Source organism: Dipodomys merriami, unplaced genomic scaffold (assembly GCF_024711535.1).
Source record: "Dipodomys merriami isolate MVZ:Mamm:240054 unplaced genomic scaffold, mDipMer1.0.p SCAF_328, whole genome shotgun sequence".
Taxonomy (NCBI): Eukaryota; Metazoa; Chordata; class Mammalia; order Rodentia; family Heteromyidae; genus Dipodomys; species Dipodomys merriami.
This window is the reverse complement of record NW_027204804.1, coordinates 716,990-744,376: the sequence shown is the minus strand read 5'-3', so window position 1 is coordinate 744,376 and position 27,387 is coordinate 716,990. Positions and strand designations below refer to the sequence as shown.

The window sequence follows — 27,387 nt, the reverse complement described above, 5'->3', positions numbered from 1 at the left end:
GATGGGGCAAAGTCAAGCTCAGCTCCCCTGACTGTGGCTCTCTGGTTCTCCATAGTCTTTTTTGCGACCGTGCCAACTGGCTCTGTGGCAGAAATTCCTAGGCATGGAATTGGCTATGGTGCTTTACCCACTGAGACAGCCCAGCTGCAAGGGCCCTTTAAATACCTAAGCCCCGCCCTGCCGACCCCGCCCTGCTGGGAAGTGATCCTCTGTGCTAGTCCTGGGAGTTTTCTTATCTGGAGAAGTGCAACAGCCTTCCTGCTTATCGATGTGAGTAAGGTCATTCGATGCCCCCCAAAGCTGCCTCTAGCCCTGCTTTGCTTCCTCGGGACTTCTGCCCAGGCATGGGGAAGAAAGGAGGGAGGAGGCTTTGCTGTTAAGAGGTTTCACTTTCCCTCCGTGAGGTTTTTCTGGGTTTTGAAGTGAACATTGCATTCACACTCCCCAAATCTCTGGCCTCTGGCACAGGGCCCCCCCACAGAAGTCAGAGAGAGGACCTTGTCAGGCATTGTGGCACGTATTTGCAGTCTTAGCCACCCTAGAGGCTGAGGATCTCCAGGATTTCTGGGCAACAGAGCAAGACCGTTCGTCTTCCAGTAATGGTGTGGGCTGGGGGTGTGGCTCACAAAGTGGAGCATTTGCTTAGCAACTCTGAGTTCCTGGGTTCCATTCCCCAGCACCCTAAGAAGAGGGGAGCTCTACTGGGTGCATTCAGACTCCATCTTGAAGCTTGATTGGTTCTTGGCTCTACTCCCTGACCACTTGCTATCATCTAGAGAGCTGACCTCTGGCTTTTCCCCTTGAGTTGCTAGAATGTGAATGAATCATCCCCATTGAGATTCGTTAACTCTGCCAAAAGTCTATAGGTTTTCCTGGTATCCTGGGCAGGGCAGGGCCGACGGTGGGCCTTAACAGATGGTGGGGGAAGTCTTTTTTGTGTGTGTATGTGTGCTGGTCCTGGGGCTTGAACTTAGGGCCTGAGTGTTGTCCCTGAGCCTCCTTGTGCTCAAGGCTAGCTTTCTATCACTTGAGCCACAGCACCATGTCCGGCTTTTTCTGAGTTATTTATCGGAGATAAGAGTCTCAGGACTTTTTCTACAGACTTTTCTGCCCTGGCTGGCTTCAAACCACAATCTTCATATCTCAGCTTTCTGAGTAGCTAGGATTACAGATGTGAGCTGCAGGCTCCTGGCTTGTGGGTGGGAAGTCTAGCAGAGCTGTGGTGAAGAAGGCCTCACTGAGTGGTAAACCAGACTCTTTTCTTCTGGGAAGGAGAAATGAAGAATAGAAAGCTCGGTCGGACCTTCCAGCAGGACTTAGTGATTTTGAGCTGTGACATTGGAGTGGGGCTGGTAATTGAGGCAGAAGATTCCCTGGTGTATTTTACTCCCTATCTGAGTGGACCCTGGGGAGGTGGGGGAAAGGCTTGCTGGTCAAATGGATGCCTGGTAGATCTCTGGGAATGCCTGCCAGTGTCTGCCTTTGGCATACAGAGCATTTGCCCTACCCTGGGGTGGAGCCATTTGGGCAGGACAGCTCTCCTTTAGGGCCATAGTTAGCCTGGGAGCTCCCTGTTTGATTTTGCTCTCCCAGGTTCTGGGGTAGTAGAGTCTGGGTGTTGGTTCAGATTGCAGAAAACACCCACCTTTGAACTGCTATTGGCTCTGTCTCCTGGGCAATACTAGCCCTACCCAGAGCCCTAAGGCCTTGTTCAGTGTCGACGATTTAGCCGGAGAAGCCATTCTGTCTCCTCTGGTCAGGATGGCCCTGGGTGGAGTTCCAGCCCAAACTTCAGTGACTGAGCAATTTTTGTACCTTCTGGGCTTGAAGGAGGATAAAATGAATTGTTTAAGGGCACCTAATCCTTCACTGGGTGTAGATTAAGTTCAAGGCAAGTGGGAGCTGTTCATGGGAGGACCCTTGCCTCAAACACAAGTTCCAGCGTCTCCTGAAAACCTTTTTTGGTTGGTTGTGGGGCTTGAACTCTGGGCCTGGGCACTGTCCCTGAGCTCTTCAGCTCAAGACAAGCACTCTACCACTTGAGCCACTGGTTTTCTGGTGGCTAATTGGAGATAAGAGTCTCATGGATGTTCCTGCCTGGGCTGGCTTTGAACTGCAATCCTCAGATCTCAACCTCTTGAGTAGCTAGGATTACAGGCGTGAGCCACTGGTGTCTGGCTCTCCTGCAAACCTTGACCCATTCAGCATTGGCTGAGGTCTGGAAAATAACATCGCCGTCCACGCCAGGCTTGGAAGACCTTCAGAATTACCATTTGAATATAGGAAATCAAGGCTAGCTGGGGCAATATAGCAAGAATCTCTCTCTCTCTCTCTCTCTCTCTCTCTCTCTCTCTCTCTCTCTCTCTCTCTCTCTCTCTCTCTCTCTCTCTCTCTCTCTCTCTCTCTCTCTCTGTTCTCCCCCTCCCACCTCCCCCCCCCCCCCCCCGCTTTCTGAGTGGTAGTATTACAAGTATGAACCACATTCCAGCAGAGATTCATTATCTTAGAAAAAAAGGAAGGAAGGAGGGACAGAGGGAAAGAGAGAGACAGAAAAGGTTTGCAGCCAGATCTTTTGGTTTTTCAGTGGTTCCGGAAGCTGGATTCCTGGATGACTTCCAGTCTTAAGAAATCCTAACTTTCTGAGCCAGGTGCCAGTGGCTCACACCTGTAATCCTAGCTACTCAGCAGAATGAGATTTGAGGATTGAAGTTGGAAGCTAGCCCAGGCAGGAAAGTCCCTGGGACTTCTCTCCAATTAACCACCAAAAAGCTAGAAGTGGAGCTATGACTCAAGTGGTAGGGACTGAGCAAAAGAGCTGAGGGACATCCTGAATTCAAGCCTCAGTACACACACACACACACACACACACACACACACACACACACACACACACACACACACACCCTCACTTTCAATGATGGACTTTCACTAGCACCCAGGGGAGCTGGGAGGAGCAGACTGCTAGGGTGCCCCTCTCTCAAAATTGCTGCTGAAAAACAAAAAAGTGAATTACATCTGACAGAATGTCAATTCTCAGTAATAATCATCTAAAACAGGAAGTGGTTATGAAAAACCAGGAAGCTGCAAACCCTTGGACGGTCCTGAGCCATTTGACTCATCCTCCAAACAGTATTAGAATGTTTAATCTCAAGCCAGTGAAAGACACTCTGGATGCTTGTAGCTCACACCTGTAATCCCTAGCTACTCAGGAGGCTGAGATCTGAGGATTTCAGTTCAAAGCCCAGGCAGGGAAGTTTGACAGACTCTGATTTCCAATTAATCATTTAAAAAAGCCAGAAGTGGAGCTGTGGCTCAAGTGATAGAGTCCTAGCCTTGAGGGAGGAGGGGAAACTCAGGCCCTGAGTTCAAGCCCCAAGACCAGCATAAAAATAAATAAATCAGTGAAAGACAACCTCATTGAAGAGAGCATCTAAAACTTCACATATCTGCTCTTAAACCTAAGCTTGGTGTTGATCTAATGGCAGGGGTGGGGACAGGATGGTTGGTGGCTTGGAGCTGGGCCATGAGAGGTGGAGGAGAATGAGTGAAATCTTCCTTTAAAGAGCATTTGAACCATGACTCCTACCCAGTGTTGCTGTTGTAGTAATGCTGGGGCTTTTTTAATTTTTTTTTTTTTAATATATGTGTGTTGGTCCTAAAGCTTGAACTTAGGGCCTGGGTGCTGTCCCTGAGCTTTTTTACTCAAGGCTAGTGCTCTACCAGTTAACTGGGAGACTTTTCTCTGTTTAACCACCAGAAAACTGGAAGTGGTACTGTGGCTTAAAGTGGTAGAGCGCTCGCCTTGAACAGAAGCGCTCAGAGACAGTGCCCAGGTCCTGAGTTCAAGCTCCATGACCAACTCTGCCCCCACCCCCCAAAAAAAAATCCCCAGAGAAGAGTGGCTCTAAGAGACCTCTGTACCAGGCACTGGTAGCTCACGCCTTTATCCTAGCTACTCAGGAGTCTGAGATCTAAGGATCTTGGTTCAAAGCCAGCCCGGGCAGGAAAGGCAGTGAGACTCTTATCTCCAATGAACCACCAGAAAACCGGAAGTGGCGCTGTGGCTCAAGTGGTAGAGCGCTTGCCTTGAGCTGAAGAGCTGAGGGACAGCACCCGGGCCCAGAGTTCAAGCCCCATGACTGACAAAAAAAAAAGAGAGAGAGATCTCTGGGTGCCACTAATGTCCAGCCCAGGTTGAGAGTAGCTGCTGTAGCCTGTCTTGCTTGCCTTTGAATGCATCCAAATCCTCAGTGAATTGGGTGAGAAGGTCGATTCATTTCTAAGCTCTGGCGAGATTCTGCATCACTAGCAAGCTTCCCAGAGGTGCCCTGCTGCTCACAGCAGAGCACATGCGGCCATGTCACTTTGGAATTGCCAGATTCACATGAACTGTGCCAGCCACGCACAGATGACCTTGAAAGATTTCTGATCCATAGTGATTCATGACTCATTACTTTGGTTGAAGTGGAAGTTTTGAGGTTCTTTTTATATATGTGTGCCAGTCCTAAGATTTGACTTGGGCACTGTTCCTGAGCTTCTTTTTTTTTGGGGGGGGGGGGGCTGTCTGGTCATGGGGCCTAAACTCTGGGCCTGGGTGTTGTCCCTCAGCTCTTCAGCTCAAGGCTAGCGCTCTACCTCTTGAGCCACAGCACCACTTCTGGCTTTTTTCTTTTTGCTTATGTGGTGCTGAGAAATCGATGCCAGGGCCTCAGGTATGCAAGGCAAGTGCTCTACCACTGAGCCACCTTCCCAGCCCCTCCCTGAACTTCTTTTGCTCAAGGCTAGCACTCTACCACCTGAGCCACAATACCACTTCTACCTTTTTCAGTGTATGTGGTACTGAGGAATCGAACCCAGGGCTTCATGCATACTAGGCAAGCACTCTACCACTAAGCCACATTCCCAGCCCTCTCAGTTTTTTCACTCAAGGCTGGTGCTCTCCCACTTGAGCCATGCTTCTATGTCTAGCTTTGTGCTGGTTATTGGAGAAAAGAATCTCACTGCTGTTGGGCCCCGGTGGCCCACACCTGTAATCCTAGCTACTCAGGAGGCTGAGATCTGAGGATCACTGTTCAAAGCCAGCTTGGGCAGGAAAGTCTGTGAGACTGTTCTCTCCAATTAACCACCAGAAAACTGGAAGTGGCACTGTGGTTCAAGTGGTAGAGCACTTGCCTTGAGCTGAAGAGCTGAGGGACAGTACTCAGGCCCAGAGTTCAAACCCCACGATTCACACACACACACACACACACACACACACACACACACACACACACACACAATCTCACTCTTGGGTGAGGCCTTTCAAAGGTCAACACAACTTTCTAATTTTTGAAGAACCCTAACATACTGGAAGTAATCATCTCTAACTTTACACGTAATGTAGTAAGCCATAAAAGTCTCAGTGTTATACTTGTCAGAGTGTATGTGAATGTAGAGCAAGACCTGCTCTGAAGAAATTTGGTAAGTAAACTCCATGGAAGGCCCTGTTTTAGGGTACACTGGGGGTGGTCAGGGAGGTGAGACAAGATCTGGGTACTAAGCCAGGTGCTGGTGGCTCACACCTGTAATCCTAGCTACTCAAGGAGGCTGAGATCAGAAGATCACTGTTCAAAACCAGCCTGGGCAAGAGAGTCTGTGACACCTTTATTTCTAATGAACCATCAGAAAACCAGAAGTGGAGCTGTGGCTCAAAGTCATAATTCTTGAGCAAAAGAGCTCAGGGACAGCACCCAGGCCCTGAGTTCAAGCCCCATGACTGATTTAAAAAGAAAAAAAAAAAGATACTTGTACTAAGGCAGAGTCTCAGTCTTACAACAAGGCAGGAAGAATCAGACAATGGAGGCTCATGCCTGTAAAATCCTAGCTACTCAGGAGGCTGAGAAATGAGGATTGGAGTTTGAAGCTGGCTCGGACAGGAAGATCTAAACAGCCAGAAAATGGATGTGGAATTCAAGTAGTAGAATACCAGCCTTGAGCAGAAAAAGCTGAGACAGTGCTCAGGTTCTGAGTTCAAGCCCCAGTGAAGGGGATACACACACACACACACACACACACACACACACACACACACACACACACACACACACACACACACACACACACACACACACACACACACACACACACACACACACACACACACACACACACACACACACACACACACACACACCCAAGGCAGAAGAAGCCCACACCCCCAAGGCAGAAGAAGCCCAGAGGGATCAGCCATAGACGACTCGCTGAGTCACTGAGCTGGGCTAGGCTCTCAGCCCCCTGACTGGGCCCAGCTGGGGTGGCAGATGGTGGAGAGGCCTTGGCAGTGGGGAGTAGGACTTTGTCCAATAAGGAGCCAATGGGAGCGCCTCTCAGAGCCTGCTTCCAGCCTCCTAGGGCCTTCTGGAGTTCACCTCTTTCCTGCCGGGGCCTCAGAGCCTGGCCTGTACCTCTGCCTGCAGCTGAGCCCTTCCTCTCGCTTCCTCCATTTCCTGGCTAGAATTCCACTCTGCAGAGAAGCTGGCACGGGAGCTACTGGGAAAAGCTTTCCTTGGCTGTGGGAAGCTGCTATTTAACTGTGCCTCTACCCTAAAGCTGAGGTGATATATATATTTGTCATCCTCTTGGTCAGTAAACAAGTGAGGGCTAAGCCACAATGCCAGGTGCTGGCCAGGAAGGAAAGAGGAGTCTCAGACACTGCCCCACCCAACAATAGCACAGCATACACTGTCATATGGCAGGCTGTGCTCTGAGTGTGCATGTGTGTGTGCTGGTCCTGGGGCTTGAACATAAGGCTTATGAACTATCCCTGAGCTTCTTTTGCTTACGGCTAGTGCTCTATCACTTGAGCCACAGCTCCATTTCCAGTTGTTTTTTTTCTTGGTGATTAACTGGAGATAAGAGTCTTACAGACTTTCCTGCCTAGGCTGGCTTCCAAACCTGATCCTCAGATCTCGGCCTCCTGAGTACCTAGGGTTGCAAGCTTGAGCCACTGGTGTCTGGCTTTTGTTTTGTTTTGTTGTTTGTTTTTGGAGTATACTGAGGCTTTAACTTGGGGCTGCATGTTCTCACTTAGCTTTTGCCTTGGAGGCTAGAACTTACCACGTGAGCCACAACAACTCCACATTCTGGGGGTTTTGTTTTGGTTTGTTTTTTTTTTTTAGTCCTTAGAGTTAGAGTGTCACCCACTTTCCTGACCAAGCTAGTTTTGAACTTTGATCTTCAAATCTCAGTCTCTTGAGTAGCTAGGATTACAGGAGTGAGCCATGGGTGCTGGGCTCCTATGAGCGCCATATATATATTATATTATATATTATACATATATATGGATGTATATATATGTATATGTATATGTATGTCCTCATAATGCAGAGTAAGACACTGCTATCCATTCTGGTCTGTAGTTCTACAGACAGGTATGTGATCTAGGAACTCAGCTACGGTCACTCATTGAAGAAATGTTTGAGCCACCGACCAGGCAGCCCTAGCCTTGGAGACTGTCCAGAAATTGATATCTCATTTCATACCAAAGAGTAAGGAGGGAAGCGAAACCAAGTTGAGACATAGAGGAAAGAAAGAAGCCCTGGGCTAGGAGAGCAGGAATTTAGAGAGGAGGCCCCCTTGGTTTGCAAAGACTGGAAAAGGAACACTGAAGTTGACAAAAGCCACCTTCCTACAATTTAGGGACATTAACTTCAAGTGAAAGGGACCCAGGGAAAAGGATCAAGTTCAGATTCCATACAAAGTTACAAGATATAAAAGAATGAGGAGCAGAATTCCTCTGAGACCTTAGAGTAACTTAGTTCAAAAGGAGAGAAGGAAACAAGGTATGAAAGTGCATATCACAGCTGTCGATAATCCCAGGCAGCCTGAATCCAGTGCTGATATAGTACCATGAACTCTCTGTGTGGCCATGAATGACTCATTGTCCCTATCTGGGTGTCATCTAAGTGGAACTACACTTTTCAGTACAGGATCCATCAGCCACCTGACTATTTAAATTAAAATTAAGGCCAGGCACTAGTTCTGTGGCCTGGGTGTAAATAATAAGGGGTGGAGGAGAGCAACAAAATGGTGTGCTATCTAAGGGGGGGCAAATTCCTGCTTAGCTCTTGCCAATTTTGACACATGGAAGTACAGGCAAATTTTCTATTGCTGGTCTCCTAACATTTTGAGTTTTTCTTTTTTTTGGGGGGGGTCTCCTAATTCTTGAAGTTAATGACAAGAAAGACAGAATTAGAAGGTGTAAAAACTCAATTTCTGAAGCAGGTGCCAGTGGCTCATACCTATAATCTTAGCTACACTCAGGAGGCTGAGATCAGAGGATCCTGATTTGAAACCATCCCCAGGAAGAAAGTGGGTGAGACTCTCTTCTCCAATTAACCACAAAAAGCCAGAAGTGGACCTGTGGTTCATATGGTAGAGAGTGCTAGCCTGTTTTTTGTTTTTTGGGTGTTTTTTGGTTGATTGTGGGGCCTGAACTCTGGGCCTGGGCGCTGTCCCTCAGCTCTTCAGCTCAAGGCTAGCACTCTACCACTTGAGCCACAGCACCACTTCTGGCTTTTTCTACTTATGTGGTGCTGAGGAATTGAACCCAGGGCCTCATGCATGTGAGGCAAGCGCTCTATCACTGAGCCACCTTCCCAGCCCTGGGGTGGCTTTAAACTGATCTTCAGATCTCACTCAGCCTCCTGAGTAGCTAGGACTACAGCATGAGCCACTACTGTCCACGTGAAGAAGGAAAAGGAGAAGAAAAGAGAGGTCTGACCATAATTTCTGAATAAAAGTTCTGAGTTCAATTCCTTAACCTTTGTTTGACTTAAGAGATCATGTGCATGGGGTCTGGGAAGGTGGCTCAGTGGTAGAATGTTTACCTTGCATGCATGAGGCCCTGAGTTCCATTCCTCAGCACCACATAAGCAGAAAAAGCTGGAAGTGGGCACTGTGGCTCAAGTGGTAGAGCGCTAGCCTTGAGCTGAAGAGCTGAGGGACAGCGCCCAGGCCCAGAGTTCAGGCCCCATGACCGACCAAAAAAAAAAAAAGAGAGAGAGAGATCATGTGCAAAGTCCAAAGGGTGCTGACTATAGAGACAAATGTTTGTGTGTGTGCATATGCGTAAAATTCCTGAACAAACCACGCACTGGATGAAACTACCCTGGAGTCCATGACAGATTGGATAGTTGGGGAGGGATTAAAAAACCATTTCCCAGTTTTCCTTTCCTTCCCATCCCTACCCTTACCTCTGCTCACAACAGGGAACCAAGCAGAACAATGGACCAAAGAGAGGACTAGGAAAGAAAGGACTGGAATGGTTTCCTAGGTACTAATCTGGCTGAATTTCTGGAAGCATCACTTTTGTCTAAGATTCCTTCCATAATGGGCCACTTATCCTTCATCCCAGGACTACTTCTTGCACAGGGAGAGGAGTGCAGACAAAGATTATTGTAAGATTTTAGGTGAAAAAAGGACCATGCAGAGAGGAATAAAAAGATTGACAGGAAAGTTTATAGGGGTACGTTCCCAGGTGAACTCCCTGGTGGGGATCAGAGTGGTCGCTCTGGAGCTTGAATTCTGGGTTTGGGCGCTGTCCCTCAGCTCTTCAGCTCAGCATTCTACCACTTGAGCCACAACGCCACTTCCAGTTTTCTGAGTGGCTAATTGGAGATAAGAGTCTCACGGATTCTTTCCTGCCCCTGGGCTGGCTTTGACCCTTGATCCTCAGATCTCAGCCTCCTGAGTAGCTAGGATGACAGGCCTGAGCCATCGGTGCTTGGGCACAGCAGAGATTTTATAGGCAGGGTAAAAGCAGAACTTACAGTGAGTGGGAACTTGTGGTGCGTAGCTTGTTTTGCCAGTTTGAACGTCTTAGGCTAGAGCACTGGAAGAATAGTGTTTTTGATAGGGACATGGTCTCTCTTGGCAGTAGCCTGTTTTTCCCTCACAGCCTGATATTTCCCCCCAGCTGCCTACTTCCTCCAGCGACCTGACAATTATGAAAATAACTTTTTGGCCATGGGCTAGCCCAGGATTACAGACAAGCCCTTGGGATCTGCCAGCCTGTCAGAGCCGCCGTCTTCCTTGGACTAACTTTACCAGCTTGAAGTTCTAGCCTGGGAAGCTTTTTCTAAAGCTCCATCTAGGGCTACAGTCAGTGTGAGAAGAGAGCGAGGCTGGGAATGTGGCTCAGTGGTAGAGTGCTTGCCTAGAATGCATGAAGCCCTGGGTTCCATTCCTCCACACCACATAAACAGAAAAGGCTGGAATTGGGACTGTGGCTCAAGTGGTAGAGTGCTAACCTTGAGCAAAAGAAGCTCAGAGACAGTGCCCAGGCCCTGAGTTCAAGCCCCAGGACTGGCCAAAAAAAAAAAAAAAAGAGTCTCAAGGACTTTCCTGCTCAAGGCTGGCTTTGAACCAGGATCCTCAGATCTCAGCCTCCTGAGTAGCTAGGATTACAGGTGTGAGCTCCAAGTGCCTGGCTTTCTGTGTTAATCTTGTTGGGCTCATTCTCTACCTGCCTGCCATTCTTCCTGATTGTACTCAGGGCTACCAGGGTCTTCAGCATGACAACTGATGAATCCATCATCCGCATCCCTCCATACCATTACATCCATGTGCTGGACCAGAACAGCAATGTGTCCCGAGTGGAAGTTGGCCCAAAGACTTATATCCGGCAAGACAATGAGAGGTTAGTGGGGTCCCTTGTTTCCTCCTCTCTGTTCCCAAAATGGGGAGAGCCGGGGGGAAGTCTTCTTGCTTTGGGAAGGAAGTTGTGGTTCATACACTCCAGGCCTGAGTGCTGTCCCTGAGCTTCTTTGTGCTCAAGGTGAGCGCTCTACCACTTTGAGCCACAGCGCCACTTCTGATTTTCTGGTGGTTCGTTGGCGATAAGAGTCTCATGGCCTTTGCTGCCCAGGTTGGCTTTCAACCATGATCCTCACATCTCTGCCTCCTGAGTAGCTGGGATTATAGCTGTGAGCCACCAGTGCCCAGCTCTCATGGCCTTTCTAACCATCCGACAGGGTTCTGTTTGCTCCCAAGCGCATGGTGACTGTCCCTCCTCGCCACTACTGCATGGTGGTCAACCCCGTGGCCCGGGATGCCCAGGGTACAGTGCTGTTTGACGTCACAGGGCAAATACGGCTTCGCCATGCTGACCAAGAGATCCGGCTGGCCCAGGACCCCTTTCCCCTGTACCCAGGGGAGGTGCTGGAAAAGGTACCTGACTTGCCACTTGGTGGGGGCCTGCCGCCCCATCTTAGGGCTCTCTGTTGCCTTCTGAGGGGAAAACAAACAGGCTAGGGGAAACACTGGGGAAGGACACTGGCTGGTTCTCACTAGGAATAAATAGGACTCATTACCTTCCTCCTCCTTACCCACCATTCCCTACAGCAGCTCCCAAAGAGATTTGTTCTTCCTCTGGGGACTGTTGGCTGGTCTTGCCACCTGGATGTGTGTGTGTGTGTGTGTGTGTGTGTGTGTGTGTGTGTGTGTGTGTGTGTGTGTGTGTGTGTGTGTGTGTATGTGTGTGTGTGATGCTCATCCTGGGGCTTGAACTCAGGGCCTGGGAACTGTCCCTAAGCTTTTGTGTTCAAGGCTAGTGCTCTACTATTTGAGCCACAGCTCCACGTGTGGCCTTTTTGGTAGTTAATTAAAGATAAGAGTCTCACAGGCTTTGCTGCCAGGTCTGGCTTCAAATCTCAATCTTCAGCTCTCAGCCTCCCTATTTGTGCTGTTTGTGGGGGGCGGGGAAGACAGGCATCCATCACCAGGTCTGATGATTGGTTGAGATGAAGTCTCTTCTTTTTTCCCAGGCTGGCCTTGACTCTCCGTCCTCCTACTGCCTCCTATGTAGCTAGGGTTCTTCTTCTTTCTACCTCCTCCTCCTCTTCCTCCTCCTCCTCCTCTTTTTCCTTTTCTTCCTTCTCCACCTTCTTCTTCTTCTTTCTTTTTTTTTGGGGGGGGGCCAGTCTTGGGGCCTGAACTCTGGGCCTGGGCGCTGTCCCCCAGCTCTTCAGCTCAAGGCTAGTGCTCTACCACTGGAGCCACAGCGCCACTTCCGGCTTTTTTTCTTTTTGCTTATGTGGTGCTGAGGAATTGAACCCAGGGCCTCAGGCATGCAAGACAAGCACTCTACCACTGAGCCACCTTCCCAGCCCCTTCTTCTTTCTTCTTTCCTTCCTTCCTCCTGGTTTGGGGATCAAACTCAGGGCCTGCCTATGTGAAGTAGTCACTGTACCCCTATCCCTCTATACAGTGCTTTTTTTTTTCCTCTTTTGTTTCCTCCTTTGTACTGATACTGATGCTTGAACTCAGGGCCTTGTACTCGTCTTCATTTAGGGCTGGCACTTTACCATTTGAGTCATAACTTCTAGCTTTTTATTGGTTAGCTGAAGAAAGTCTCTTGGCTTTGTCCACCCAGACAGACTGGCTTTAATGTGAGATCCTCAGATCTCAGCTTCTTAGGTAGCTGAGATTACAAGCCTGGGTTACCTGCACCCAGCCAGAGGACCAGATTTGGCCCCCAGGAGTCATAACACTGAATGCCCTATAACCTTTTCTTCTCTTCCTAGGACATCACCCCACTGCAAGTCGTTCTGCCCAACACTGCCCTGCACCTTAAGGCTTTGCTGGACTTTGAGGATAAGAATGGAGACAAGGTGTTGGCAGGAGATGAATGGCTGTTTGAGGGACCCGGTACATGATCTCCTCATGGGGCTTGGTCAGGGTTGTGGCTTCCTTCTCCCCACCCCCTTTCCCCGCTGTGGGTCTGCCATCTTCTGACCACTGATCTCAGCTCCATTCCCCCCCCCCCCCCTTCCCAGGCACGTACATCCCCCGGAAGGAAGTGGAGGTCGTGGAGATCATTCAGGCAACAGTCATCAGGCAGAACCAGGCCTTGCGGCTGAGGGCCCGCAAGGAATGCTGGGACCGGGATGGCAAGGAGAGGGTGACAGGTGGGGCCGCTGAGGGGTACTGCGAGTGGGAAAGAGGGGAAGCCCACTAAGCCTGGGGCAGAGGGGCCTTTCCTAGTCTGTCTGTCTGCCTGCCTGTCTGTCTGTCCTAGGCTTTGAACTCAGGGCCTCACGCTTGCAAAGGGCTTGCTTAGCTATGGCTTCAGCCCCTTTTCACCATAGTTATTCTGCAGCTAAAACACAGTCCTTGTGTTTTATCTTGTGTTTCCCCTAGTCCCAGGGGAATGCCAGGCATACACCACGCTACCTAGCCATTGGTTAAAATGAAGCCAGGCAAACTTTAGGCCTGTACTAGCCTGAACCATGATGCTTAGATCTCTGTCTCCCCAGTAACTTAGATTGCAGGCTTAAGCCATATGCCTGTTTGCTGCTGCTTTGTGTGTGTGTGTGTGTGTGTGTGTGTGTGTGTGTGTGTGTACTGGATCTTGAACTCCTGGCCTTCTGTTCTTCTGCTTTCCTGATCATGGCTGGACTTCTTCTACTTGAGCCACAGCTCCACTTTCCAGCTTTTTTATGGTAAATTGGAGATAAAGAATCTCATGGACTTTTCTGCCTAGACTGGCTTTAAATCACAATCCTCTAGGTCTCAGCCTCCTGAGTAGCTAGAGTTAACAAACCTAGTTTGTTGCTGCTGCTGCTTCTGCTTTTTCTGCTTCTGGTTCTTCTTCTTTTTCTTCCTCCTCTTCTTCCTCCTCCTCCTCTTCTTCTTCTTCTTCTTCTTCTTCTTTTCTTCTTCTTCTTCTTCTTCTTCTTCTTCCTCTTCTTCCTCTTCTTCCTCTTCTTCCTCCTCTTCTTCTTCTTCTTCTTCTTCTTCTTCTTCTTCTTCTTCTTCTTCTTCTTCTTCTTCTTCTTCTTCTTCTTCTTCTTCTCCTTTTTATTTATTTATTATTCTTCATTTATCTATTTATATTTGGACCAGATCTCTCTATGTAGCCCAGGCTGGTCTCACACCTCAAATTCAGGGTCCCCCATCTCTGCTCTCTAAGTACTAGATTACAGGTGTCTGTTCCTATACCCAGCTTCTAGAAGACCTTCTTTTGATTTTCCTGGGGTGGGGGTTAGTTTTCCTCCGGCCTCCTAGAAAGGGAGCGAAGAACCTTGTAAAGTCCTTAAGCCTGGGGACCAACCGGTCCCCTGTTGCATGGGGCAACTGAGGAGTCAGTCTAACCTTTGACCCTTCGCTTGGCCCAGGAGAAGAATGGCTGGTCCGCTCAGTGGGTGCCTATCTCCCAGCAGTGTTTGAGGAAGTTCTGGATCTGGTGGATGCTATCATCCTTACAGAAAAGGTTTGTGTCCTGGGATGTGGGCCAGGGGACCCTGGGCTTTTCCTCCCACTGTGAGCCGTCCACTGTGAGCAGTGGGAGGAAAGTGAAGCTATATTTCTAGGGTCACTAGAGAGAATTCAGAAGCCAGATGATCTGAGAGGAAACTTGGGGCAGCTGTGAAGGTTAAAAAGTCCTCCTGAGGCCTGGTGCTAGTGGCTCATGCCTGTAATCCTAACTACTAAGGAGGTTGAGGGGCTGGGAATGTGGCTTAGTGGTACAGTGCTTGCCTGGCATGCATGAAATCCTGGGTTTTTCAGTACCACATACACAGAAAAAGCCGCAAATGGTTCTCTGGCTCAAGTGGCAGAGTGCTAGCCTTGAACAAAAGAAGCTCAGGGACAGGGCCCAGGCCCTGAGTTCAAGCCTCAGGACTGGCAAACAAAACAAAACAAAACAAGAGGCTGAGATCTGAAGACTGTGGTTCAAAGCCAGACCAGGCAGACCAATCAAGAGACTCTCATCTCCAACTAAACAGCCAAAAGCCAGAAATGCAGAAGTGTGGTTCAAGTGGTAGAGCCCCCCAGCCTTGGGTAAAAAAGTTAAGTAAGAGTCTGAGGCCCTGAGTTCGAGCCTCAGGACTGGCATCCACATACAAACGAATTGTCCTCCTGGGTTGGTAGAAATTCTCCCTCGGATCTGGGAGTGTTTATTGGCCAGATCCCCAAGGAAATGTGAGCAGGAAGTTGGAGGGCGGGCTCCTCTAACACCCTGTCTCCTGCAGACAGCTCTGCACCTGCGGGCTCGGCAGAGCTTCCTGGACTTCCGTGGTGTGGCCCGCCGCACTGGGGAGGAATGGCTGGTGACGGTGAAGGACACAGCGGCCCACGTGCCCGATGTCAACGAGGAGATGCTGGGGGTGGTGCCCATCACCACACTGGGCCCCCAACACTACTGTGTGGTCCTTGATCCCGTCGGAGCAGATGGCAAGAACCAGCTGGGCCAAAAGAAGGTCATCAAGGTGAGCTTTCCAGAGCCTTTGTGTCTGCCTGCTAGTCGAGGCCGAGGCAGGACGCCTTCTGAGCTCTTACCCTGAATTGCTTTGCAAGCCAGGTACACCATGTGGAAATGCCTTCAGTGCCTTTATGCACTTAAGTCTATGTAGATGGGACGCTGTCCTGTTTGCTTCCCTGGTTTTTCTGTGCCCTGTCCCTGGTGCCCCCCCATCCCTCCACCCCAGATCCCAAGTACCTGCTGCCTCTTTTGGGGAAGGGGTCCTGCTGGTCTCCTATGCCTGAACACCCAGAATTGGCTCTCAGTATTCTGGAACCTTTGTTGGCTTGCTTAAAATAATTCTCACAGCTTTCCCTCCCCACCCCCCACCTCCCTCTTCCACTGGAACTGTATGTGGGAATACCACAAGACAGCCAACTGTCTCTGCGAAAGGTAGGAGAGAATATTGAAGCTTGGTGAGCTTCTAGGTTTCTATGAGTGGTTCAGCTTGGGTGTTGTGTCATGAACACAGCCTAGACAATATGGAAATGGAGGCCTGTGGCTGTCCTCTTGGCATATTTTATATGCAAAACCAAGAGACTGGGCTGGGAAGGTGGCTCAGTGGTAGAGCGCTTGCCTCGCATGTATGAGGCCCTGGGTTCGATTCCTCAGCACCACATAAGCAGAACAAGCCGGAAGTGGTTCAAGTAGTAGAGCACTAGCCTTGAGCTGAAGAGCTGAGGGACAGCGCCAGGCCCAGAGTTCAGGCCCCATGACTGACAAAAACAAAACAAAACCCAAGAGAACAAAAAAGTCAACACAGTAGATGGTGGTTCACGTCTGTCATCCTAGCTACTCACGAGGCTAAGATCTGGAAGCTTAAGGCCAACCCAGGCAGAAAAAGTTCACAAGACTCCCAACTCTAAAATAACTAGCAAAAAGCAGAACTGGAGGTCTGACTCAAGTAGTAGAGCACCAGCCATAAGCAACCAAGTTGAGCAAAAATGTAAGGTCCTGAGTTCAAATCTCAGCACCACCTCCCCTAGAATAAATGTCAAAATATCCAAATATCCACCAACTGAATGGATAAAAAGTTGTGTCATAGGGGAGGGGGAGGCGGGGAAGGGAAGTGAAGGGTAAACAAAGGAGGAGGCTGCAATGCTTGGTAAGAAATGTATGCATTATCCTGCCCATGTAATTGTAGCCCCTCTGTACAGTATGTTCTCAAATAAAATAAAATACAATTAAAAAAAAAAAAAGTTGTGTCATAAACTGGGCATTGGTGGCTCACACCTGTAATCCTAGCTACTCAGGAGACTGAGATCTTTTGTCTTTTGTTTTGTTTTGTTTTATTTGTGGGTCGTAGGGCTTGAACTCTGGGCCTGGGTGCTGTCCCTGCACTTTTCAGCTCAAGGCGAATGCTCTACAGCTTAAGCCACTGCGCCACTTCCAAGACTGAGATCTGAGGATCACTGTTTGAAGCCAACCCAGGCAGGAAAGTCTGTGAGACTTTATCTCCAATTAATCACCAGAAAACCAAAAGTGGCGTGGTGGCTTTAAATGATCGAGTATTAGTCTTGAGCAAAAAAGCTCAGGGACAGCACCTTAGCCCTGAGTTCAAGCTCCAACCTGACAAAGTTGTGGCATAACCATAAACAGAATATCATTCCTCCGTAAAAAGAACTAAAGGGCTGGGAATGTGGCTCCATGGTAGAGTGCTTGCCTAGCATGCATGAAACCCTGGGTTCGATTCCTCAGCACCACATAAACAGAAAAAGCCCAAATGGTACTGTGCTCAAGTGGTAAAGTGCTAGCCTTGAGCAAAAAGAAGTTCAGGGACAGCGCCCAGGCCCTGAGTTCAAGCCCCAGGACTGGCCAAAAAAGAAAAAGAAAAGAAAGAAAAAGAACATGAGTGTGTAATTTATATGTAATGCCCAGAATATATAAACCTAGAGAGATAGCAGGGTAGTAAGGGTGGGTAGGTTTGTTTTTTTGGGGGGGTCCGGTCATGGGGCCTGAACTCTGGGCCTGGGCGCTGTCCCTCAGCTCTTCAGCTCAAGGCTAGCGCTCTACGACTTGAGCCACAGTGCCACTTCCGGCTTTTTTCTTTTTGCTTATGTAGTGCTGAGGAATCGAACCCAGGGCCTCTGGCATACAAGGCAAGCGCTCTACCACTGAGCCACCTTCCCAGCCCGGGTGGGTAGGTTATGATGAATGACAGAGGCTATTAGATACAATGTTTCTTTTTCAGGGTGATCAAACTATTGTAGACTTATATAGTCCAATGCTGAAAATACTAAGCCAACTGACTTGTATACTCTGGGTAGATTTTGTATGTGGATTATATCTCAGTGAAAAACACACTCATCTCTTCTGATCCATGGGTTCTATGCCTGTAGATTCAACTAAGAAGGGTTGAAAAGTATGGGAAAAAACGGCCTCAGAAGTATAGATGTGGAGCCAGGTGCCAGTGGCTTATGCCTGTAATCCCCACTATTCAGGAGACTGAAATCTGAGGATCATCGTTCAAAACCAGATCAGGCAGGAAAGTCTATGAGACTCATCTCCACTAAAACTACCAAAAAAGCTGGAAGCAGAGCTATGGCTCAAGTGGTAGAATCCTAGTCTTGAGCAAACAGAAGCTCTAGGACAGTGCTTGGGCCCTAAATTCAAGCCCTAGAACAAGCACAAAAAAAGTATAGGTATGGTTCAAGTGGTAGAATGCCAGCTTTGAGCAAAAAAGCCAAGTGTGAACAGGAGGCCCTGAATTCAATTCCCAGTACCAGCACAAAAAAGAAAAAAATGAAAAAAATGAGATGAAGAGGGATAGTAGGTTAATTCACACACACACACACACACACACACACACACACACACACACACACACACACACACACACGCACGCACGCACACACACACAGAGTGCACATATTTTTTATTTTATTTTATTTTATCATGGAGCTTGAACTCAAGACCTGGGCACTGTCCCTGAGTTTACAGCTCCACTTCTGGTTTTCTGATGGTTAATTGGCGCTGAGTCTCAAGGACTTTCCTGCCTGGATTGGCCTTGAACTGTGATCCTCAGATCTCAACCTCTTGAGTAGCTAGGCTTACAAGCATGAGCCCCCCAGCCCCCAGCTTATATATCTGTCTTTTAAATGAACACTTAATTGTACATATTGGTGGAGTGCAATATAATTAGATGCATATGTACAGAACATAATGACCAAATAATTAGCCTACCTATCACCTTAAACAATTGTCAATAACTTCTTTTTCATTTTGACTTTTTGGGGGTTTTTTTGGAGCTTTTTTGGTAGTCTGACTAGCAGCTGGCCTTTTTTTTTTCTTTTTCCTAAACCTGCACTAGAGGAGTGATTCATCATACCAACTTAGGTTAATTTTGTTGTTGTTGTTGGTCATGGGGCTTGAACTCTTGGCCTGGGCCCTGTCCCTGTGCTCTTCAGCTCAGGGCGAGTGCTCTATCGCTTGAGCCACAGCGCCACTTCTGGTTTTGTAGTGGTTTATTGGAGATAAGAGTCTCAGGGTCTTTCCTGCCCAGGCTGGCTTGGAACCAAGATCCTCAGATCTCAGCTTCTGAGTAGCTAGGATTATAAGCGTGAGCCACCAGCACCTAGCTTAGGTTAATTCTTGACTGTTGTGTCTGAAGATCTTGGTCATCATAGTTTGTGAAACCTTTCACAATGTGTTTTGAACAGAGGAATTTCTGCCAAGTCTCACAGTACTCTAGTGGGGACCCCTGTCCTCCACAGGAGCCCCAGATGGCTGTGAGTTCCTAAGCAGCCTCTTCTTCCCTATTAGGGAGAGAAGTCCTTTTTCCTGCAGCCGGGAGAGAGGCTGGAACGAGGCATCCAGGATGTATATGTGCTGTCAGAGCAGCAGGGCTTGCTGCTACGGGCTCTGCAGTCCCTGGAGGAGGGCGAGGAGGAGGAGAAGGTGTCTCGCCAGGCTGGGGACCGCTGGCTCATCCGTGGACCTCTGGAATATGTGCCATCTGCCAAGGTGGAGGTGGTGGAGGAGCGGCAGGCCATCCCGCTGGATGAGAACGAGGGTATCTACGTGCAGGATGTCAAGACTGGAAAGGTAACGCTCAGGACTGGGCCCTTTCTTGCTGTGGGACCACAATGGTGACTTCCTGAAAGGGGAGCATGGGATGGAGGTGTGGAGGGGTCTTCAACTTCATTGGTCACAGCTGCTGCTAGGCTGACAAGAAAGAAGGGGGTTAATCCATGCACATTTGCTATCTATGCATATCTTTTTGTTGTTGTTGGTTGTGGGGCTTGAACTCTGGGCTTGGGCGCTGTCCCTCAGCTCTTCAGCTCAAGGCTAATGCTCTACTACTTGAGCCACAGCACCACTTCCAGTTTTCTGAGTGGTTTATTGGAGATAAGAGGCTCAGGGACTTTCCTGCCCAAGCTGGCTTTGAACTGAGATCCTCAGATCTCAGCCTCCTGAGTAGTTAGGATTACAGGTGTTGAGCCACCAGTGCTGCCCAGCTCTGTTTTTGTTGTTGTTTGTTTGTTTTTGTTTTGTTTTGCTGATCTCAGGGCTTGAACTCTGGGCCTGGGTGCTATCTATGAGCTCCTTCCTATTGCTCAAGAATAGTGCTCTTCCACAAGACTTACAGCTTCATTTTCCGTTTTTTCTGTGATACATTGGAGATAAGAGTCCCATGGACCTTCCTGCCCAGGCTGGCTTACAGTCTTGATCTTTAGATCTTACTCTACTGAATAGCTAGGATTGCAAGCATAGGCCAGTGGTACCCTGCTCTTTCTTTCTTTCTTTCCTTTTTTTTTTTTTTTTTTTTTTTTGTCAGTCGTGGAGCTTGAACTCTGGGCCTGGGCACTGTCCCTCAGCTCTTCAGCTCAAGGCGAGCGCTCTACCACTTGAGCTACAGTGCCACTTCCGGTTTTCTGGTGCTTTATTGGAGATAGGAGTCTCACGGTCTCTCCTGCCCGGGCTGGCTTTGAACCTAGATCCTCAGATCTCAGCCTCCTGAGTAGCTAGGACTACAGGCATGAGCCACCAGCGCCCGGCTTTTTTTTTTTTTTTTTTGAATGTGTGCCAGTCCTGGTGCTTGAACTGAAGGCCGAACGAGGTCTTATCCCTAAGGTCCTCTCCCTAAGTGTTTTTGTTGAAGGCTAGTACTCTGACACTTAAGCCACAGCTCTACTTCTGGCTGCTTGGCAATAAATTGGGACTGGCTTTGAACCTTGATGCTCAGATCTCAGCCTCCTGAAAAGCTAGGACTACAGGCATGAGCCACTGGCTGTCCCGTGCATTTTCTAGATAAGGGAACAGTCACACAGGGGACAAGGCAGCTGTGAGCAGATGCCAGAGCGAGGTGGCAGCAAGCTGAGATAGAGGCCAGCCTTGCTTTTGTAGAGAGGCCACCTTTAACCCGGATGAACGATGGCACTCCTGGTCCAGTTCTGCCTGGAATGGTGGGAGTTCTTCCTCCTCCCCCCCCCTCCCCCCCGCTCCCTGTCTTTCATGCATTGATGACCTCAGCTGTGTCCCCCAGGTGCGTGCTGTGATCGGAAGCACCTATATGCTGACCCAGGATGAGGTCCTGTGGGAGAAGGAGCTGCCCCCTGGGGTGGAGGAGCTACTGAACAAGGGGTACGACCCTCTGGCAGACAGGGGCCAGATGGACTCAGCCAAGGCCCGTCAGCCCTCAGCTCCCCGCAACAAGACCCGCGTGGTCAGCTACCGCGTCCCCCACAATGCAGCCGTACAGGTTTATGACTACAGAGCCAAGAAAGCCCGGTGAGGTGCCAGCCGGGCAGGGGGGCTGGGGAGGGGTGGTGGGTGTCCGTGGATCTGACCTCTTCCCTTTCCCCACCCACCTACCCCACCCCTGCAGGGTGGTCTTTGGGCCTGAGCTGGTGTCCTTAGGTCCTGAGGAGCAGTTCACCATGTTGTCCCTCTCGGCTGGGCGACCCAAACGTCCTCACGCCCGCCGGGCTCTCTGCCTGCTGCTTGGGCCTGACTTCTTCACGGATGTCATCACCATTGAAACGGCCGATCACGCCAGGCTGCAGCTCCAGCTTGCCTACAATTGGTGAGGATTGCGAAGCTGGGCACTGCCCCCAGAAAGCCCGGGGGAAGAGGGATGCTTGGGGGTGGAGAGTCTGTGCCCTGATCTGCAAGATTGATGATGGACTGGGCGCCAGTGGCTCACGCCTGTCATCAGAGCTACTCAGGAGGCTGAGATCTGAGGATCATGGTTGAAAGCCAGTCCAAACAGGAAAGTCCGTGAGTCTCTTATCTCCACTTACCACCAAAAAGCTGGAAGCAGAGCGGTGGCTCAAGTGGAAGAGCACCAGCTTTGAGCAGAAGAAAAAAAAACTGTGAGGTTTGAGTTCGAGTTGGAATAACAAAAAAGGGAATAGGGAAAGAGTAGAGAGGATAGAGAGAAAGAGAGAGGGAGGGAGGGAGGGAGAGAGGGAGAGCTTAAGACAGTATTGTTTTCTGGGGGAAATGCCTTCCCCATCCTGGATCTCTCTTCTTCCAGGCACTTTGAGGTGAGTGACCGGAATGATCCTCGAGAGACCACCAAGCTCTTCTCAGTGCCCGACTTCGTGGGTGATGCCTGCAAGGCCATTGCCTCCCGCGTGCGCGGTGCCGTGGCCTCCGTCTCCTTCGATGACTTCCACAAGAACTCAGCTCGCATTATCCGCATGGCGGTCTTTGGCTTTGAGACCTCTGAAGCCAAGGGCCCTGACAGCATGGGCCTGCCCAGGCCCCGGGACCGGGCTGTCTTTCCCCAAAATGGGCTGGTGGTCAGCAGCGTGGATGTGCAGTCAGTGGAGCCAGTGGACCAGAGGACTCGAGATGCCCTACAGCGCAGCGTCCAGCTGGCCATCGAGATCACTACCAACTCCCAGGAGGCTGCAGCCAAGTGAGTGAGACCCCAGGGAGCCAACTCTGCCACTGCCAAGCTCCAATAACATGGCGTCTGCTAACGGTCCCCTGCAGCCATATTTTTTTTTCTTTGCCTGTCCTGGGATTTGAACTCAGGGCCTGGGCGCTGTCCCTGAGCTTCTTTTGCTCAAGGCTAGCACTCTACCACTTGAGTCACAGCACCACTTCTGGCTTTTTCTGTGTATATGGTACTGAAGAAGGGACTTCATGCATGCTAGGCAAGCACTCTACCACTAAGCCACCTTCCCAGCCTACCTAAGCCTTTTTCACATCAGCCATTCCAGCACTTTCCCTGGAGCGTTTCCAACGCAGCCTCCTCTCTCCCCTCTGCTCTAGAGTCTTAGCCTTGGCAAGCCCTTTTCTTCCTCTCCCAATTGCAATAGTACCCATGTTACCTGCTCACCCATCTTTGCTACCTCCCAGATGCTTGTCTCTGTCTGAAGTCATTCTTGCTTGTTTGCTTTTCCCCCCACTCGTGGATGCCATCTGTAAAAGCAGGAGAGGTATGGGTGGGAGGAGGGGGGTGAACCCCGCCATTCCTGTGTCCTCACATATAGACTTGTGAATAGAGCTGCTTCTGGAATGCCTGTGGGAGTGGGAAGCGAGGCTGGGAAGGTCTGTCCTGATTCCTCATAGCGTGCTATTCTCTACACTTGCTCCTCCTGTCCCAGCTTGGGGCCCCACGCCTGCATCTCACCTGTCTTCACTCTGTTTCAGGCATGAGGCTCAGAGACTAGAGCAGGAGGCCCGGGGACGGCTGGAGAGACAGAAGATCTTGGACCAATCAGAAGCCGAAAAAGCCCGAAAGGAACTCTTGGAGCTTGAGGCTATGAGGTGGGTGGGTTGAGAAGTAGAGAAAAAGCCTGGCCAGGCAAAGCAGAGTCTGGGGAAAGAGGCTGTGTGTGTGTGTGTGAGAGAGAAAGATGGGGGGGCACATCACATAGAGAAAATCAAAGCCCCAGGTGGGCAGGGCGTTCTCCTGGACCTCACATGACTGTCTCCCCTCCAGTGTGGCAGTAGAGAGCACTGGCAATGCCAAGGCGGAGGCTGAGTCCCGGGCAGAGGCAGCTCGGATCGAAGGGGAAGGTTCTGTGCTGCAGGCCAAGCTGAAGGCAGAGGCGTTGGCCATTGAAACAGTGAGTTGGGGAGATGCCCTCCGTGGAAGGCCATGGCTGGGGAGGCCTGAAATTAAGTCAGAGACCACGCACCCTAACAAGTCCTATTGACGTATCCTTAGGCTCACAAAGGGTAGGTGTTGCCCTGTGGTAATGTGTTTCGGACATTCCTTGAAGGTACGATCGTTTCCCTCATCCCTACTGCGTGTGTTTTACAGACATGGCCTTATTTGAAACCCTCGGCCAGGTATCATTCATGTTGAGGCTTGGCTGGAGATTGTAAAAGCTCCCAACCCTAAGCCGTCTGCCTCAGTTTCCTCAGGGGACCTGCTGGCTCTGGCAACTCACTAGCCAGTCCCCAGAAGCACATGATCTGAAGCCAGCTGGATTTTCCCCTTGCAGGAAGCTGAGCTTGACAGAATAAAGAAAGTTCGAGAGCTGGAACTGGTCTATGCTCAGGCCCAACTAGAGCTGGAAGTAAAGAAGGCCCAGCAGTTGGCTGATGTGGAGGCCAAGAAGTTCAAGCAGATGACCGAGGCCCTGGGCCCCAGCACCATCAGGGACCTGGCAGTGGCTGGGCCCGAGATGCAGGTGAGAGTTGGAGGAGGCAGGAAAGGCCTAGCTTTAAAGGCAAACTCGACATCTAGGAAGAGAGCTAGACACTGGTGGTTCACGCCTGTAATCCTAGCTACCTAGGAGGCTGAGATGTGAGGATCACAGTTTGAAGCCAAATGGGTCAGGAAAGTCTGTGAGACTCTTAACCTCCAACGAACCACCAAAGCACCAGAAGAGGAGCTGTGGCTCAAGTGGTAGGTTGCTAGTCTCAAGCAGAAAAGCTAATGGACAGCACCCAAGTTCTGAGTTCAAGCCCCAGGACCAGCACACACACACACACACACACACACACATACACACACACATACACATTCTCTCCCTCCCCCCATATCTAAGATGCCAGGGGTAGGAACTGAACTGCCCTGCCTGAAGGTGTCACTTGAACACAATGTCCTGATGTGTCAGGCTCAGGGACTGCACCGGACTCTGCTGGGAGCAGGAGCTGCTGGGGCCATGTTGGTCTGTGCTCAGTGCTCAGTGCTCATGTGAACAGACTGGGACCAATGATGTTCCAGGGAGAAGGTCTCCATCTGGCCCTTGGGTACTGAGTAGTGATGGAATTGCAGAAAAGAATTCTAGGATGTATTGAGGTAGAGACCATGGAAGACTCCCAGTAAAGCAAAGGAAAGATCAGAGATGGCGCATACCCAGATGTGGGGGTGGATGCCCAGGGATCACAGGACCATGAGTGCTCCAACGTCATGGATATTTATGGGGTTTGGGCTCAGATCCCCTTTAGCTCGGTGCTCCCCTCAGCTGTGACATCTAATCCATTCTGTGATGCTTGCTGTGGCACAGTTTTATCCCTTGGGTCCAGAGATCTCATAGATGGTTCATTCATTAACTTTGATGATGTTTGAGCATTCCTTCAAAGAAAACATGGCTTCTGCTAGAGTCTCCCTTCCAGAAAGGTATCTACCCTTAAGGGTTTTTTGGTTTTGTTTTGTTTTTTGGTTGTGGGGCTTGAACTCAGGACCTAGGCCCTATCCCTGAACCTAGGCCCTGGCTCAAGGCTAGCGCTCTACCACTTGAGCCACAGTATCAGTTCTGATTTTTGAGTGGTTAATTAGACATAAGAGTCTCACGGGGACTTTTCTGCCTGGACTGGCTTTGAACCGTGATCCTCAGATCTCAGCCTCCTAAGTAGCTAGGTTTACAGATGTGTGTGTGTGCATGCGCGCGTGCATACATGCACACAAACACTTTTTTGGTACCTAGGGGAGCCATTTTCCTGTTTTGTTTTTTTTTTTCCCTCCAGGACACATGTTTTGTTTACACACATGCAGACATCTTTGCCCAGCTAGGCCTTGGTGATAATGCCAGTAGTCCTAGTGATTCAGGTCACTAAGATCTGGAGAGTCAATGTTGGAAGCCAGTTAGGCAGAAAAGTCTCCAAGCATGGTTCCGTAGCTAGGATTACAGGGATGAGCTATCAGAGCGCAGCTAAAGGAAGGAAAGCAGGGCACTACGAGGAGAAGAGAGTCATCTCTTCAGATCAGGTTCAAGCCTCCGGAGGGCTATGAGGACAGGGTGGGAAGTATGGAGTGTCTGATGTCTTCTCCTCTCCCTTTCTTGCAGGTCAAACTGCTCCAGTCACTGGGCCTGAAGTCAACCCTAATCACCAATGGCAACGCTCCCATCAACCTCTTCAGCACAGCCCTGGGGTTGTTGGGGCTGGGGGCAGAGGGTCAGCCTTCAGCCAAAAAGGATGCCAGCAGGCCCAGCCCCCAGGAGGGCTTGATTCTGCAGGACCCTCTAGCCTCTCAAAGTTCTACAGGCAAATAAGACGGGTCTTAGCTAAGCCATGCACGAATACCAATTCTGGCAATCCGCGGCCTTATAAACAAAACAAATAAACAAATGGAAAAACCTATACTATAAAGTTTAAGTATAGAGGCAGTGAGGATGGGGGGTGGGGGGTGTGAATGACAGGGCCAGGATCTGAGTTCAAGCCCTAGTTCTGGCACACACAAATAATGAAAATCTAAACTAAACTATTTTCCAGTGTCTCAAGCTTGAATTACAAGATTGGGGGTGGGGTGGGGAAGATGGTAATGGTGAAGGGAAGATACACTTAAGATCTTGAGATAATTTACTGGAGATTATTCACATCGATAAGGTAGAAAGGAAACTGAGGCAGGGAAAAGAAGAACCTGATGAATGTGAACTCCCCCCCCACACACACACACAACCTATTCACGTCTTGAATTCAGGGCCTAGGTGCTATCCCTTAGCTTTTTCTTTAAAAGGCTGAAGCTCTCCCACTTGAGCCACAGCTCCACTGTCGGCATTTTGGTGATTAATTGGAGATAAGAGTCTCAAGGTCTTTTGGTTCCTAGGCTGTTTTTGAACCAGGATCCTCAGATCTCAGCCTCCTGAGTAGCTAGGATTACAGGCATTACTAGCCAGAGGCACCAAGTTTGGCCAGGTGAGTCTAATCCTTTTAGCCCACCCAACTTCCTATTCGAAGCTCCCCTCTGGTGCCACCTGCTGGCCATGTCAGCAACCTGCAGCACCAACAGATATGCCAAAAGCCTGTATATAGGTACCTGTACTCTACCTCCTCCCTTGAAGATGTTAGACTCTGAAGCAAGATAGGACTCAGGGGCAGGTGCAAGGAGGAGGGGGCCTCTTCCTGTTACCTCACAACCACTAAGGGACCCTTATTGGCTAGCAGAATTCAGGTGCAGTCAATCTAGGTACAAGTGGAAGATCAAGAAGGCTTTGGGCGGCTGGGAGTGTGGCTTAGTGGTAGAGTGCTTGCCTAGCATACATGAAGTCCTGGGTTCAATGCCTCAGTACCACCTACACAGAAAAAGCTGGAAGTGGTGCTGTGGCTCAAGTGGTAGAATGTTAGCCTTGAGCAAAAGAAGCTCAAGGACAGTGCCTAGGCCCTGAGTTCAAGCTCCAGCACTGGCCAAAAAAAAGAAGAAAGGATGAAGAAGAGGAGGAGGAGGAGGAGGAGAAGGCGGCGGCAGCGGCTTTGGACTAGGTGGATCTGTAGATTCTGGGCCTGACCAATCTACTGCAAAAATTTTAAAAAAAAAAAAAAAAAAAAAAAGATCCTAGAGGAAGCCAGTAATTGTAGCTACTCAGGAAGCTGAGGTCTGATGATCCTGGTTCAAAGTCAGCCTGTGCAGGAAAGTCCATGAGACTCTTATCTCCAATGAACCACCAGAAAACTGGAGGCTTTGCCTCAAAGTGGTAGAGTACTAGCCTTGAGCAAAAAAGCTCAGGGACAGTGCCCAGGTCCTGAGTTCGAGCCCCACAACAACAAAAGTCTTAGTAGTGGTGAAGAGAAAAATTTGGACTCACTTGCTGTGTGTTAGAGAGGGGAACTTCTCTGGTATCTCATTCTCTCCTCGTGTGCGTGTGCGTGTGTGTGTGTGTGCGCGCACGTGCGCATATGCACATGCGCGTGCGCACAGACACGCTGATTGATACTTGGGCTTTAATTTAGGGCCTGGGCTCTGTCCGTTTTTTTGCTCA

General features: G+C 49.7%; 1 protein-coding gene across 1 annotated transcript; it reads left to right on the top strand.

Moving 5' to 3' along the window:
* The first annotated feature begins 165 nt into the window (after positions 1 to 165).
* On the top strand, positions 166 to 25,895 carry LOC138841741 (major vault protein). The gene is made up of 15 exons (XM_070042598.1): positions 166 to 270; positions 10,535 to 10,678; positions 11,013 to 11,208; positions 12,564 to 12,687; positions 12,816 to 12,947; positions 14,157 to 14,251; positions 15,012 to 15,248; positions 19,043 to 19,324; positions 20,766 to 21,010; positions 21,108 to 21,305; positions 21,759 to 22,145; positions 22,886 to 23,002; positions 23,178 to 23,304; positions 23,686 to 23,874; positions 25,477 to 25,895. Coding segments are annotated over exons 1-15 (2,682 nt in total). The 5' UTR covers positions 166 to 268; the 3' UTR covers positions 25,684 to 25,895.
* Positions 25,896 to 27,387: the final 1,492 nt, after the last annotated feature.

Bases quoted from the DNA above. Each gene is read 5' to 3' on its own strand.
- LOC138841741 (XM_070042598.1), top strand. The intron at 12,688-12,815 runs GTACATGATCTC...CCCCCTTCCCAG, and splicing joins ATGGCTGTTTGAGGGACCCG to GCACGTACATCCCCCGGAAG. The intron at 22,146-22,885 runs GTGAGTGAGACC...ACTCTGTTTCAG, and splicing joins TCCCAGGAGGCTGCAGCCAA to GCATGAGGCTCAGAGACTAG.